This window comes from Saccopteryx bilineata, chromosome 1 (genome assembly GCF_036850765.1).
Source record: "Saccopteryx bilineata isolate mSacBil1 chromosome 1, mSacBil1_pri_phased_curated, whole genome shotgun sequence".
NCBI lineage: Eukaryota > Metazoa > Chordata > Mammalia > Chiroptera > Emballonuridae > Saccopteryx > Saccopteryx bilineata.
The window spans coordinates 80473756-80489885 of record NC_089490.1 but is presented as its reverse complement, the minus strand read 5'-3'; the positions used below and the strand labels follow the sequence as shown (position 1 = coordinate 80489885).

Genomic DNA, 16130 nt, shown 5'->3' with positions numbered 1-16130 from the left:
TGAAGCTCCTTTTCACACAGAGCCCTATTTCACAGAGCATGGCCAGTGTTGTTGTATGCGCCAGGCCGTGTACTGAGTCCTAACTTGAAAGCAATTTTTCTGAGGTTCTGTGAATGACAGTTACAGGAAGGCAATCGTGTTTACCGTATGAAGCACTTGTCTCCAGGCCACCTTCCCTGACAGCCAGAGTGGCGGAGGGTCCCGGGGAGGGAGGCGTACTCTCTTCTGCCTGGAGGGCGCTGGTTTGCCTTCACTGTGTCCACGGGCTCAGCGGCCCCCTAGGTCAGTCTGTTCCCCTACGCCTGTGAGGACAAGGACTCAGGTCCCTTGGTTTTGGAGCCCTGAAATTGCTGGCACTCTCTTCTGCCTGGAGGGCGCTGGTTTGCCTTCACTGTGTCCACGGGCTCAGCGGCCCCCTGGGTCAGTCTGTTCCCCTACGCCTGTGAGGACAAGGACTCAGGTCCCTTGGTTTTGGAGCCCTGAAATTGCTGGCACTGGAATGCCCTAGAGGTCAGCAGGTGAGGCCCAGGGAGAGGCCGCGGTCATTGTCAGATCCTCCAGAGGAGCAGCCTGAAGGCTGACGGCATCCACTATGTGCAGCTTCCCTCCTGGCACTGACCCCAGGCCCCTGATCCCTCCCTTCCGCCTCTGAGGGGAGTCCTGATGGGAGCACCCTCCCTAGCCCTCAGGTGAACTCCAGACAAAGGCAGGACTAAATAGTCCCCCTCCAGGAAGGGCCCATGGCAGCTCCTTGGAATGGCCCACAATGCCCTTGGTCACTGCTTAGAGTGGCCGACAGCAGGGCCGGACTTGGGCAGGAAGCAGAAAACTGCATGTGACCCCAGGGAGGAGCAGCGGCCTGGCCAGGTTACCCTGATTGACAGCAGGCCCTCCCCCCCACCACCCCCACCAAGCTTTTCTGTCCCTGAAGTCTGGTGCCGAGACCCATGCTAGGAACCGGGTGAGTGGGGCACCTCCGTGTCCTGGGCCTGCAGGGACTGACTGGCTCTCTCTTCTCTCCCACAGCACGAATTATCAAAACAAAGCAGTGGTGTGACATGCGTCCCTGTCTGGAGGGGGAAGGCTGTGACTTGCTAATCAACCGGTCAGGCTGGACATGCACGCAGCCCGGTGGGCGCATAAAGACCACCACGGTACGTAGTGGCACTGGCATTCTGTGGGGCCCCCGGGAGGGGTCCAGGCCTCAGGCCGTGCAGCACACCTGGGCACATAGCCCTCAGCTGCAGTGACAGAGACAGGAGGAAGCTGGCTGCTGGCTTCCTTATGGGAGAGGCCACCAGTCCCTTGATCTTCCCAAACCTCCACACCTGTCCCCAGCTGTCCCCAGCTGTCCCCAGCTGTCTTTGCCGTATCAGATCCTCACTGAGTGTGAGGTGGGCCGAGTGGCTGGACAGAACTGCCCTCCGGGCTTATCAGCCCAGAAGTAATCTCTGTGCCCACACACGAAAGATTCTTGATAGAAGTTGTCTTGTTTCCGGGGGTGATGTTAAAGCCACCTCCCCCAACACTGCCAAAGGGGCTTCAGTTATCTCCTCCGGGGAATGGGGGCTGTAAAGGAAAGAGGACTAGGTGGGTGGTAGTCCTCATCCAGGCATCTCCTCCTGCCCAGGCTCTGCATGGTGGCCATTAGGACAGAGAGACCCCAGAGGGTTATGGGGTCCCAGCCATGATCCTCGCCAAGGTGCCCTGGGAGTGAGTCGGGGTCTGGAGCCCGTGCAGAAGGGTCTCCGCCAGGATTACACAGGGTCCAGAGAGACATCCACCTGCTTCCTAGCCCCTCAGCCTCCTCGGGAGGACTCGGGTGGCGGCTTGGTGTGGCTGCCGCAGGAGAGCCCGAGCCCCTGCCTCTGTGGCCGGCAGGCACATGGGTGTAAGCACAGTTCAGGACTCTGGGGACAGCACCCCAGGCTGTCACTGGGGGGAGTCTCCATTTGTCGGAGGTCTCTTGTGTTTGCGAAACTCGGGGCAGTCGGCGCTTAGGGCAGCCTATCCTTCGCAGGCCTGGTCGGCCTGGGCTCCTGGCCAGATCCCAGCTGCCTTGGAGAGCACTGAGGCCGGGCTGGAGCCTCCGTCCACTGGCACCAGTGTTAGAGCCTCACAGGGAGCTCGTCTGACCGGGCAGCATGCTTGTTTGTTCGTGTTCAGTGAGGAGGGGGGTGGTTCTGTCGTCAAACCAGCGTGTGCTGGGGCCTGACAGTGCACACCTGCCACTTGCCCCGTGGCTCCGGAAGGCTGGGCGGGCTTCTGAGGCATGCCTGCACCAGAGTTCCCATCTGTGAGCCGTTGGTGAAGGCAGAGACCTGGAGGCGAGCAGACCCCGTGCCGTCGAGATCACCATCCTCGGGTCTATGGGACCCTTGGGTCTGTGTGGGGCTGCCCAGTGGGCCCAGGACAGGGGGTCCCCCAGGGACAGGGGCCTTTGAATGAACACCTGGAGGAAGTGAGGCTTAGACAGGAGGCTTCAGATGGCTGGCTACTGTCAAGGGCCGGGGTGTGTGTCTATGGTGGTCAGGCCTGCCCTTGCGGCTCCAGTGTGACCCCGGCAGCCCCTTCAGAGTTCTCATGTGTGGCTGGGGCTTCACCTCCCGTCAGGCCCCGGTGCTCGGTGCCCCCACCTCACAGCCCCTCCAGCCAGCCCAGCCCCTCCCTCTGTGGGAATGCCCCCAGTTTCTCAGTGGTTTCAAAGGGCCTTGGGGAGACTGGCGCGGACACTCGTTCCTTGTGGCCTCACAGGCCTCGGAGCTCAGTCCTGTCATCTCAGTTTCCCAGCTGTGATACGTGCACTGGGGAGGTTGGGTGACTGCTGGTGGCCCCATGGTCAGTGGGCTGTGGAGCTGGAGGGTCAGTCGGCTGGGCACGCCCTGGCACTGCAGGCCACGTGCCTCCCAGCTCAGAAGACACTCTCAGACCTGGCTGATATTAGATCCACCGCCCTGGAGGTGCGCCTGGTGCCATCACAGGTACATAGGTGGGTGCCTGCTGGTCCAGGTGTAGCAGGAGAAGCCGGGGATGCAGGTATGGGAAATATACCAGCCGTCTCCGGGGCAAGGCAGAGAGAGGCGCTTACTCTCAAAGTACTCAGCTCCACAGAGGGGACCCTGCTCACATGGGGAGGCACAGGCCTCCTCTCTCTGGGTGCGGCGACCTCAGCCCAGCCAGTCCGCCTGTTTCCTAGGAGCAAGAGTGGTGGGTCCGCTGCGCAGCTGTGTGAAGACACCAGCGGACCAAGGGGGCTGTTTCTTCCCGAGAGTCTGCAGCAGGGTCTCTGTCTTTAATGGATCCCCGGCCAGAGGTGACCTGTTGTCAAAGCTGTCTTCAGAGGTCAGCTGAGCTCTCGACCCAAACAGGGTATAATTGGAACAGCAATCCCACGCTCGGGGCTGCGTCTCAGCTCTCTTGAAGGGTGGATTAGCGCCGTGGGGCTTCTCATCTCACCAGAAATTGCTTTCCTACGAGATGGGCTTTCGGGGAGCTCATGATTGCTCGGCCTCCTGCCTGCTAATTACGTCCCAGCTGTCGCGTCCACGGTGCAGCTCGTCCCTCTGGCCACAGCCGCGTCTGCAAGGGGCAGCCACCAGGACCTTCTCCGCATGGGCCATGACTGCTTCCTGCTGTGCCCCCAGTCCCAGCTGCTGGGGGGCAGGCTCTGGGCCTCACAGGTCCCGTGTCCCCTGTTCCTGCACCCAGGGCCTCATGGATATGTGCAGTAAATGGATTAACTGATTAACTGAACGCAGGTCCAGATTTCCACTGACATTTGCACCTCTAGACCACTGCTTCTCAAGTGCAGACCGTCACCCCATTAGTGTGTCATGAAATTAATTCAATGGGTTGCTCTCAGCACCAAGACGGAGGGAGAGGAAACGGAATGGATATATCAGAGTATGACCCGTGTCGAGTGGTGGGTGCCTTTTTCCAAGATGCAAGTGGTAGAAATGGGAAAAGTGTGGTGGTGTGAGTTTGGAATGAAATTCTGGACCCTGTCCTGGGGGCTATGGGGGAACCCGGGGTCCATCCTGACTTCTTGTCCAGGCTCTCTGCCTTCTCTCCATTTCTGCTCTGTGGACCTTCATTGGCATAGGACCAGGTGATGTGGGGGAACATTGCAGGCTGTCCCCAAGGTCAAGAGCAGCACCCGCTCCTGACACTCGTGCTGACTCGTGTTTCTGGAGACCAGCTGCACGCTGACCATCACCCCGGTTCAGTCCAGGACTCCGCCCCGTGCAGCGGGGCTCACAGGGCAAGGGGCAGGAAGCTGGGCCTGGATGGCACCCGGGGTGTACAGCAACAGAACCTTTCCTGCCAGCTCGCCGCTTCCCTTTGCAGACATCAGCAGCCGCACCTACCTGCTGTTGGCATTCTGGAATGTTCTAATCGCTGCTCACTCTGCCACGGTTTACCACATCTGTGTATTGTATGGTCTTCTGAATTAGAATACCACCAGATTGAAATTCATTTTCAAGTCAGCTATGAAACGCCACATTTGAATTCTGAGCAACGTGAGGACTCTTGTGAGAGTAAGGAGAGTTCCAGGGTATCGGTCTGGTTCTGTTCAGGATCTGGATTTCAGGGAATGACGTCACCGCAAAAGTGCACTTTCCCGGATAAGAGACTGAGGGACGGGAGGCAGCAGCGGCCTCTGGCCATGGGGGCACCGGTGTCCCAGAGTGCAACGAAGCACAGTGTGGACAGGCCGTCCTGAGGTGTCCGTCAGACATGGGGAAGGTGTCTAGATCTGCCTGATGCTCGGTGGCCTGGCCCGCACCTGCTGGTCAGCCCCTCTCCCTTCTCCCATCTTGTCATGGATAGAATACTGACTGGTCCAGAGGTCGGCAAGAGGTCAGCTGCAGCCGGGAGGTCTCCATGTTCTTGGATCCAAAAGGTGCCACCAAAGGCCCTGGTAGATGTCAGGTGTGGCCCCACCCAGGGACCCACCAGAAACTTGGCTGGGCCTTCTGCTCCAGGAGCATCCCTGCACGAGGGTCCAGTCCCCCCCCCCCAAGTCAGCCAGGCCTCTAGGAGCGCTCACCTCACCAGGCACTGACCAGGGCTGGCTGTGGGGAAGGAGGAGCATGGCCCCGCTCATGGGCACTCAGGTTCTCTCAGGCCCATCCCTCCTCCAGGCCCACAGGCCCACCTCTGCCACCTTGAAACCCCTGCAGAGAGACAGGGACATGACATGGAGCAGGACAGGAGACAGCCGCACTGCAGTCCGTGGGCAGAAGCAAATGGACCTGGAGAGCAACTGATCTGGGTCGCTGAGTGCTGGGGCCCCAGGCCGTTCTGTGATGCCCACTGTCCACCTCACTGTGGGGAAAGCAGGGGTCACAGAGGAGACACAGAACAGAAGCCACGGGCAGGAACTGTGAGCCAGGAGCCACCGGAGATGGAGCACTAGAGGCCACAGAGAACAGACCGTGTCAGACAGCGATGCACAGGAGGCCCTCACACGCTGTCATAGTTGCTGTGCCCACCAAGCTGAAGACTGTTTGTTATACACACTAGCTAGCTGCAACACGTTATTTAAAACACACTTTTGTGAAGTGTGCATTATACACACTTTGCACACAGATCTTACAGATGTAACAAATTGACTTAAAACCCAGTAAAAAAGTTTGAGACACAAGACTGAGGAAATCTTTCAGAGAGCCAAAGCATAGAATTCTTTTTTTAAGAAAAAAAAAAAAGTAGGAACTAGGAAAGGGGAAAATAGATTAGAAAACCCATGCAGGAAGTCTGGAGAATGTAAGATCCAAAAAAAAGAAAAGAAAAACGAAGAAGAAACTTGCAAAGAAATGTTACCTAAAAAAAAGTCCCCAGGACTCAAAGGCATGTAATTCTGTGTGAGCACTCTCACCACGAGTGGAGTGAGGGGACGGGGACCCTCCCGAGGTGGAACAGCACAAGGTGCCAGGCCCAGGACAGAAAGTGCATTTTTGATACTCGAGGAGAAAGATCACATCCAGACTCCAGCATCCCAGGGTCTCTGCCCCGCGGCCCAGCCCCGTAAAGCCAGGAAGCAGCAGCGCCTCCTAGAGTCTGTGCTCAGCTGTGGACCCCATGGTGAGGAAGAGACGCCCTGGGACAGGTGACCCCGCTCTTCACACGGGGCCCTCAGGGTGCCACAGGGCGGTGCTTCCGAGGAGGAGAGGTGTTAGGTTCAGGAAGAGGAGCCCAGGAGATGCGGGCAGCCCCAGCACAGCCCCCCACAGCAGGAGGGGCTTCTCCAAGGGACAGGCCATGAGGAGACCCCGTGATAGAAGCTTCTAGAGAAGGCTGAAGGATAAACTACAGATACCTAGGAAAGCAGAGAGTGAAAAACCTGACAAATTTCTGGGAAAACACAGAGGCACAGTAACCTCAAGAGGCGGCACCGGCAGCTGCAGCACCCTGGGTAACGGGCCACCGGTTTCTGTAACCCATGTGGGTCCCCCCTTTGCCTCTTCCCAGGAAGGCGGCAAGGGTCCTGTCCCCCAAGTCCCAGAGGAGCATTGGTGCAGGTTGTTCCTGCCTCCCTGACATTCATCCTCCTGACCCGGCTCTCATTGGCAGCTGGGGGCTTTCTGTCCCCTCCACCCCGTCCATCCGTCCCACCTGCCAGCTGCTCTGAGCTTCCTCTTTGCCCGGCCAAGTGACCCCACCCCGGGCACAGGGAACCACAGTCTTGTCCCCAGGTGAAGGAACGCACTGTTAGTCCCTTTGGTGAGCCCAGCACCTCAGGGGTCCTCAGACCTCCCGTGGGCCCTGAGCTCCTGCAGGAGGCATGAGGTCATCCCAACACCAGGGGGGGCTAGGGGGCACTTGGAGGGGGTAAGGTTCATCTCCTCTCTGGAGTGAGCCATCCGGCAGTTAACAGTGTTTATTACAGAGTGGGACTCAGCTGCATTCCACTTCTCATTCTGAAAACCAATAAAGAAAAATGATCTGAGCCTGCATGAGGCAGCGCAGGCTTTGCTGCCCAGAAGCCACATTCCAGTCGCCTTCTGACCAGTCTTTCTACGTCTCCTCTGGGAAGAGGGGGACAGCCACCCACATGTGAGGATCTGCGGGGTGTTCATCACCCCCCCAGGCGAGTGTCCTGGGCCACAGGCTGGTCCCCTCCAGCCCTGTGCGCTGGGGGCCTCCTGGTCTTCCCCGCCGGTGGGGCCTGCACATTGCCATGTCCCCTGCTGGCCCGGCTGCTGTCAGCCTGGCCCCTCTCACTGCACTGGAGGACAGGGCTGGTCAGCTCCTCAGGTGCCCGTCTCAGCAGGCAGGGCCTGTCCTGGGCACCTGCCACAGCCTGGCTTCTACTCCCAGTGTCTCCATAGAAACACACCCTGATGCACCCTACTTATCTTCCGAGCAGGTCCTGCAGTCCAAATGGCCCTCGAGCCCCCCAGAAAGGACCCAAAACAGAGATGGTGGCAGTGGGGAATGGGAGTTCTGTGTCACTCTGGTTACCCTCCGGGCAGATCAGGCTGCGTGACCCATCACCCTGTCCAGGACCTGGGTGCAAGTGAGGAAACCCCAGCTGGGCCCTTGGGAATGGACCTCGGAATCTCCAGCTCCATCAGAAAGGTGCTGTCCTCAGCCCACACCGGGCAAATTAGCAGGCTGCAGGGGCAGCAAGAGGGGCAGGAAGCCAGGCCGGGGTGCTGGGACGTTTCTCATCAGACCTCAAGAAGGGACGAGGGCACCATCAGCTCATCTCAAGTCCAGTTGGGACCAAGGGCGAAGCCCCTGGCCTAGTCACAGGGAGTCCCCGCGGAGGGATTGGCAAACATTCTGCCACTTGAAGGACACAATCCAATTACACGTGTGGGCTCAGACTGAGCAGGCGAATGCATCCGCCTCATGTGGACAATGAGATTTTTCACCTGGGGAACTTCTGTTTGAGTCCTGCATGTGGGGGTGTGGGGGGGAGGAACCACGCCCCTCCCACGCTGAGGGCCCACAAGGACCCGGCTGCGACCCCTGCTCAGCTTCCCCATCTGCAGTCGACACCAGGTGGAACCGTGGCCTGAAAGGCTCCAGAACACTCCTGAGGGTGAGACCGAAGCTCCCATCCCTTGCCAGGCACTCTGACAGAGGGAAACGCCCAGCCCGTGGCTGCACCTGGGGCTGCTCCGTTCCCCAGGGAGTGTCGCTGATACACATCATCCCCACTGATGGGGGCGCCAGGTTCTGCGCCCTGTCTGTGGCATGTCTGGGCCACTTGAGAGGTTCCAGAGGACAGAGCACTAAACAGCCCTGCCATGAAGTCTGGGTCAGAGCCTGCTCCCGCCATCCAGCATGTGACGGGATGTGGGTCCTGCTGGAGCCCAGCGGCGCACAGGACCATTCGAGCTCGGGATGAGGCATAGCAGCAGGTCCGTGGGCAGGGGAGAGAGGAGAACCTTCCTTCTCACCCCAAAGACGGCCGAGTAGGGTGGACCCCACCCATGCTATCGCCTGTCTGACTCTCTGTGAGCACCTTGTCCTCCCCAGGGCCAGAGGTCCCCGTGCAGGAAGGAGGCTGGAGGTGGAACATGTGGAGAGAGGCGGTGTCCGCCCCGGTGCTCCCCTCCTGGCGCTGCACCTAATGTCCCTTCTGCACCACATTCAGCAAGCGGTGGGACTGTCTCTCTGGCTCCCATCTGCAATCCATTCTGCGTTCCTTAAATTCCTGCTATTCATCACCACAATAATGGCCAGACGTGTCAGTAGATTCCATATGTAAACAGCTAGGCGTCTGACCAGGGCAGCAGCAGCCAGGCTTGTGAGGGCCAATGTTCATTTTCCCCCTAGAAAGGAGCCCAGAAACAAACAATAACAAACAAACAAACAAAAATGGTTTGACCAAGCCCGCGTTATTTCTGTGGGCAATTTGGGCCAATTTTATAATAGGAGGTTCCAGGCGGTGGCTCTTTCCAATAATGGTGCCACATTCGTCTCAATTTGCCTTAAAGCACTTGTTCTTGGAATCGGTTTAAATACACAAATGGACCAGGTTGGAACAGAGGGAACCTGTGCCCAGTGGAGGAACCCGTGGCCATGTGCCTGTCACAATGGGGCTGGCATTCCTGATGCCAGAGAGATGAGCCCAGATGAGCCCAGAGGACGTGCCCCTCCCCTCCCACCTCACCCGCCTCCTGCCCTCTCTCTGTCCCTCTCCCCTGTTCGCATCCCTGTTTGACTCCATGCTGGATGTGGGGATGCAGATGAAGCCTGCTCAGCTCCCAGACCTCAAGGAGCCGACAGCAACCCCAGGAAGCCCTGGAAGGGTCTTTGGTGAAAGGTGGGGCTGCACAGATGGCTCCAGAATCAGGCCCATTGCTTCCCTTTGGGTCGGAAGGTGCCGACCAGGTGCCCGTGCCCCACGGTCCAGCCTGAAGGCCCCCGATCCGCAATCCTAAGGGAAGGCTGGACCCTGCCTCAGCCATGGACTGCGCCTCTTAGAGGAACCTGCAGAACATGGTCCCCTGAATGGGACAAATGTATGTTGTGGACATGCTGCCACCATCCAGCCTGTCCACCCCAGGCCACAGGCTTTTCTGCAGCTGCCACCTCCCCTTGTCTTGTGCCTGCTCCCAAACTGCTGGAAATGGGTGCCCTGGGCCCACAAGCGTGCCCTGCAAGCCCACGGGTGTGAGCACCATCATCTCGTCAGCAGTGAGCATTTGGTGAGGACTCGAGATTTAAGGTGACCCCTGAGGTCCCAGCAGTGCCCCTTGAATTAATTCCCTTTTCTGATTCCAGGTGTCATGAATGTGTTGGGCGGACATTCTGGCTGTGCTCGAACACAGGTGTCCCCTGCTGGTTTGCAGAGTCCTTGTGTTACCATAGGTGATGTTCTCGGTGGTTCGTTTCTCTGTCAAGGACAAAGGTGGAGTGGAGCTCTCAGCGGTGCAGTCAGAAGTGAGGAGGAAACCCAGTGCGCCACCGGCCTCAGAGACGGCTAGACAGTGGCCTCTTCCTGACCCAGCACTGGCCAGCCCCCTCCTCAGAGCGCCCCCTGCACCAGGTTCCGGTCACTCCCTACCTGTCCTTGTGTTCTCATCTTCACGCTGTGCCCTTTCAGTGCCCCCCCCCCATGTGACCTGCTGTCCCGGCTCAGCTCCGCAGGCCTGGAGAGCAACACTCAGGGGGAGGGGCCTCGGCGGGGAACCTGGGCCCCCGAGGGAGTGAGACGTGGCATTTGGCAGAGACGCGTGTTAAAGATCAGTCTTTAAAAATGAAACAGAAATGTTTGTGTTTCAATCCAAATTGCTCTAAATGTCAGCTCCACATCGAAGCCAAGCTGCTCCATGGTGCAGCCTCCCAGGTGGGCTGGAAACGCACGGTGCTGGACACAGCTCCCACTCGGGGCCCCTAGCCTGCATCCCCTCCTGGACCAGGCACGACCGCACGGCGCTGGCCGCCCACAGTGCTAAGCCCTGTGCTGGGGTCTCCATCCTGGTTCCTTCTGCATCAGACTGTCCTCCCTCTACCCACAGGGTGACGACAGTACTAAGGCCCACATGCATAGGTGACACTGCGGACGTCACTTTAATCTGAGTCTCAGTTGCTTCATCTGCAGAAGGATAAGGGTGCCCCAGGCTGACCTCACAGGTCCCGGCAGTGGTGAGGGGAAGGGAAGAGCTGATGGACTAGAAACCTTTCCTAAAGGCCCAGGAGTGTCTGTGCAGGTGGTGGCTTTCCCCAGTGGCACCTTCCAGAATACTCTGCGGTGCTCACATACCCCTTGTGACGTCAAAATGCTGCCACACCCTCGGCCCCCTGTGCACTCTCTGGGGCGTCTGGCCATAGGTGCCACATAGCGGGAAAGCTCAGGGCGCTGGTTGAGTGGCCTTGTCTCTCAACTTTGTTTGGTTTTCGGTGTCATCTAACCTTGAGTGTGTCGTCATGACCCGAGTGGCTGCAGGTTTTCACAGGGCAGATGGGCCTGAGGTGGACAGGGAACAGGTGAGTAAGAGCACAGCCCCTCTGCTCCCGGGACTGTGACCACCCACACTGTGAGCCAACGGGCCTCCCCGACATTGGAGGAGAGAGGAAGACCCTGACTTCTCTGCCACGTCTAAGACCCAGAGCAATGACCATGGTGTCTGGATGAACCTGATGGCATATGGGCCACACTGGTGACCACCTCTGCCCAGCTTCAGTGGTCACAAGGGGTATCACGCATCACGACTTGAAGAGAAACCTGTGTTAGTGTTAACCTGCCATGGGCGCCTCGTAGGGGTAGAGTTCAGGCACTGCGGAGCCTGCTCCATCTTCTGCGCCCCTCTCCCAGGGCGTTGTCCGAGAACGCAGACAGAGCCTGGGCTCGCCCTCGTGCCGGCCGACTTCAGGCTGGAGCCTGCTGCAGTGTCGGAGAGCGGGCAGGCAGAGTGCAGCAACATCACCCTGGACGTGTTCCCCCACCCCGGGCAGCGGCGTGGCACAGGAGGCTGCGGCTGCGGAGGGAGCGTCGCTGGCAGGGCTGAGTTGGCGGAAGAGCCTCCCACAGGGGGCAGGAGGACAAAAAGGACAGACACCCGGGGCCTTGTTACCCACCATTCTCGAGAGTATGATCCTGTGCAGCTGGGCAGGAAACCTGGCCTCCAGGGGCAGACTGGACCCCACAGGGAGATGCCCTTTCCCCCGCTGAGGAAAGCCTGGTGGGGCCACCCCAGCCCCAGAAGCCATGAGAAAGGGTGAAGCCTGGCTCCCCCTCCAGCTTGCTGGCGCTGATTCCGACTCAGGATTGGCCCCTCTGCCTGTTTAAAAGGAAATTAAAAAAAAAAAGTATCAAAGCCCAAACTCATAGCTATGTCTGTGGACCTGTAGGCACTGTCTGTGGAAAGGAAAACTTCCTGACAATGCAAAGGCAAGAGTCAGCTCTGAAAACAGTCCTCCACAGTGAGCCAGGGCCGGGGTGGGGGGCGTCCACAGGCCACCTGCTTGTTGGTATCAAAGGGACTGTGAGGCTGTGGCTTGTGTGGTCCAGGATCAGAGACCCGGAAGAGAAGACTTGGGGATGAAGGGAAACTGTCAGAGAACTCCTGGGGGAGGGGGTTATGAAGGCAGAGGTATCCCAAATATAAGTGTTGGAAGCTGGAAATAGAAGGACTGTCACTGCGGAAAATGAACACAGCGACGAGGACCAGGCTCAACCCAGGAGATGCGTCCCGGGAGGGAGGGAGGAAGTGGAGCCTGGGAGAGGAGCTGGCAGGTGTGGAGAAGAGGGGATGGAGTCTAACCTAGGAGATGGCGCTCCAGAAAACCACAGTGGCAGGAGCAGAAAGAATAGACCGATTGGGGTGACACAGGGAATGAGAAAGAAACATTCGGGAGCTGAAGAAAATTCCCAGCTCAAAACGAATCCATAGTGACCCAGACCTAGATGTCCCATAGCCATAACTTTGAGTTGAAACATAAGGAAAACTCATTGTGTCCCAGTGGAGGGAGATGAGAGGACCAAGGACAGGCGCCCACGGAGGCCTGACCAGCCGCCGCCTGAGCTCAAGGAAACCCAGGACCAGAAGATGAAAAGGAGGAGTCCTTCCAGGGATTCAACTGAAGAATAGGTTTACTTGTGAGTTCAATCCTGTCTGCGGGTATTGTTTGGACTAAGGGCACAAACAGAACGGCTTTAAATCTGTGAGAGTTTAGCACTGTCCATACACCTTTCCTGAAAGTGAGCAGAAGGTACTCTCAAGCTGATCAAAGAAATAACATTCCAAAGTGGCTGATAAGAAGGATCATGTGGAAGATAGATGGTGACTGTTGATACTGACTCGGCATGTGGAGGTGGATATACATCTTCCCCGTGACCGTGGTTACAAACCTGAGCATGGACCCTGCAGCACCAGTGTGAAGCTCTCTGGGTGTTGTGTAGAAGACCATTTCTGTGGAACCAGAGATTGACTGGTAGCCTCTGGTTAAATTATCAGAGGCTAGGAATGGGGTTGTGGCAGAGGGAGAGTGTCTGAACGTCTCCTGGAACAGAAGGAACCATGAGGACTTAGGTCACGAGACAGATGGCTTAGTTATTAAACGTGTGTGAATCACACGCAGGCGACCACTAGGAGAAAAAAGCACAGTTTCTCCTAAACTACGGCAGGAGGAAATGCAAGGGGCACTTTGTTATGAGAAATGAGCCATGCCAGGAGCATAACGAGAAATCAGCACCGAACATGTGCCATCTATGCCAGAAATTCAGTATCAGTGGTCACAACAAATGTAAACAGGTTAGTCTCCTCTACTAAAAGACAGAGACTATCCAGTAGGATTTTGTTTCTATTTTGGCTTTCTTTTGTCTTTTTATTTCCATTTTTTGTTCTTTTCTTAAATATGATTTTAAAATAGCCAAATATGTGTTGCCTTCTAAGAGCTCCTACAGACAATAAAGCTAAAAGCAAAGAATAAAGATTCCCCAGACAAATGAAATCGTAAGGCAATCAGTAGGTAAAATATGTTACACTGTATCCACGTGATGTTGTATATTGACATGTGTCATATGCCCCTGTGATGATTGATACATGTTGCTACTTTATAGTAGCAGTAACATGGTGTCACATTCAGAAGTCTCTATGCCCTGGTGGCCACAACACAAGTGTATATGAAGCAAATTGAATTGAAAATTTTTTAAACTATCAGAGCACAATTTTGAATTGGAAATTTAAACAACTCTGAAATTTGTATTAGGGCCGACTACCGCCAAGAACAACCATAAAAATAACCAGGGCACAGATATTTTGAATAATAAAATCACCACAGTTAAATATGCAGGGATATCATAAACATGATCACAAACAGGCTGCTTCTAATTTTCTATCATTTGTGAAATCTCCAAAAATATCCCTAAAAATGCAAGCCATGATTTAAACCTCACTAAGAGAAAAAATGCGCCAACCTTCTTTTTCAATTATGATGCAATATATTGAAAACGATTCCAAAAAAATATAATAACCCTAGCAAACAGCACCTTTCTCTCTCTCTCTCTCTCTCTCTCTCTCTCTCTATATATATATATATATATATATATATATATATATATATATAAAATATATATATTTGTGTGTGTGTGTGTGTGTGTGTAAGAGGAAATAAAATGTGATTTCCAGCCCCCAGAGAGTCATGTGCAGGGTCTGAAGTCAGGGTACAAGGTCACATTCTGGTAGAACACCTGTCATCTGTTTGACCCAGAGAGAGTTACTTATTCTCTGTGCCTCAGTTTTCACATCTGTGAAATGGGCACAGTGCTGTAGCCCACTTCCGAGGGCTGCTGTGAGGTGTGAGGGGTTAGGATGTTGATGCTACTGGAGGGGCCAGCACGCCAGGATGGTGACCTGCATGTACTTTAGTTAGTCTTAAACCCTGATTAGAACGTGGTGCGATGACACACCCTGTGTTTGTGGGTTCCCCAAAACATGGACTTCTTGGCACGCTCATGTCTCTAAATAACCTGCTTTTTAAATCAGAAAGGATGAGAATAAATAATTCAAGCTATGGAAAAAAGCTACCATGAAAAATAGGAGGAAAAAAGAGATGAAGGAAACTAGCAAAAATGAAAAAGAAATATTCTCGAGTTTTAAGAAGGCAGGGGATGGAATTTATCATCGTCTCTCTGACGAAACTATAAAAATGCATTCTTGCTTCTGTCATGTACAATTAGGTTTTTAAGTTAGAAAATAAATCTAAGGGAGACAGGAAAAAGTCAGCGTGTGTTGGTGTTGGGAATTATTCCAGACTGCATGTATACGTAGTTCGGGTACTGATTGATCAGTACATCTGGAAAATGTCGTTAAATATATGATTTTCTCTTGTGGGGGTGGTGATAATGACCAAAAGAAAATAACTAAAGAATTAGAAAATGTTAATATTCTTCACATACTTGAAAGCATTTTTTGTGTAGGTGTCTTTTTCTCAAAATACTGAACAACAACCTGGTTCTTTTTGAGGACCCGTGAAGCTAGGAGGCGGGAAGTGACCCCAGAGAGAGACAAGTTCACGACAAGCTCAGATCTGCCTGAGCTCTGGGCCCACAGGGCACTTAGGCCCCTGCCCGCTCTGTCCCGGGACCCTGAGCAGGCCCACAGTCATCCTGTGGCGGCTTACGTTTTGGGTGCTCTGGCTAAGGCAATCCCATGACTATTTTATAGGAGGAAGTACGATCATCATTCCTTACAGAGGAGCAAACGGGTACTTCCGGAACTCTGGACAAGCTGCTGACATGAAACTAATCAGAGTTTATTCACAGGGACTGAGGTTCTCCAGTTGTATCCAACTGCAGGTTTCATAGATACATAGAAACTGTGGTCCAGATCAGAGGTCAGCAAACCATGGCCGACCGGCCAAATCCGGCCCCTGCCTGTGTTTGTGAATGAAGTTTTGTTGTTTTTTTGACAGAGAGAGAGACAGAGATAGGGACAGACAGGAAGGGAGAGAGATGAGAAGCATCAATTCTTCGTTGTGGCTTCTTAGTCTCTTTAGTTGTTCATTGATTGCTTTCTCATATGTGCCTTGAGCAGGGGCGGGGGGACTACAGCAAAGCAAGTGACCCATTGCTCAAGCCAGCAACCTTGGACTTCAAGCCAATGACCATAGGGTCACATCTATGAGCCCACGCTCCAGCCAGTGACCTTGGGTCATCTGCATCCCAGTCCTCTGCATCTCTATCCACTGCGCCACCGCCTGGTCAGGCATGGATAACGTTTTATTGGGACACAGCCTCACTTATTCCTTACATGCTGTCTATGGATGGGGTCTCACTGCATGGCAGAAAGGGGTCATCGCTGGGGAGACTTACTGGCCCTTAAAGCTGAACATAGGTAACTGCCTGGTCCTTCCTGCACACATGTGCCAATCCCAGACTGGATTAAGGAAAGTTCCTCAAACCCACTTGTCAGGACATGGGGCCAGCAGACAGTTGAAAGTGTCACTTAAGAGGTGAGCACGGGCCCTGGCCGGTTGGCTCAGCGGTGGAGCATCGGCCTGGCATGCGGGGGACCCCGGTTCGATTCCCAGCCAGGGCACATAGGAGAAGCGCCCATTTGCTTCTCCACCCCCCCTCCTTCCTCTCTGTCTCTCTCTTCCCCTCCCGCAGCCGAGGCTCCATTGGAGCAAAGATGGCCCGGGCGCTGGGGATGGCTCCTTGGCCTCTG

At 55.3% G+C, this 16130-nt stretch overlaps 1 protein-coding gene across 4 annotated transcripts in view; it reads left to right on the top strand.

The window, feature by feature from the left end:
* Positions 1–16130, top strand: part of TAFA5 (TAFA chemokine like family member 5) — a 129973-nt gene that overhangs the window by 110198 nt on the left and 3645 nt on the right. Inside the window, exons 3-4 of one of the 4 annotated variants that reach the window (XM_066255028.1) lie at positions 1027–1154; positions 9742–9966. In XM_066255028.1, the coding sequence (XP_066111125.1) occupies positions 1027–1154; positions 9742–9750 (137 nt within the window). In that variant the 3' untranslated portion in view covers positions 9751–9966. Of the gene's footprint in view, positions 1–1026; positions 1155–3196; positions 3273–9741; positions 9967–16130 lie in introns of those variants that run through there. The other 3 variants (XM_066255010.1, XM_066255019.1, XM_066255022.1) reach the window with 3 other exon arrangements.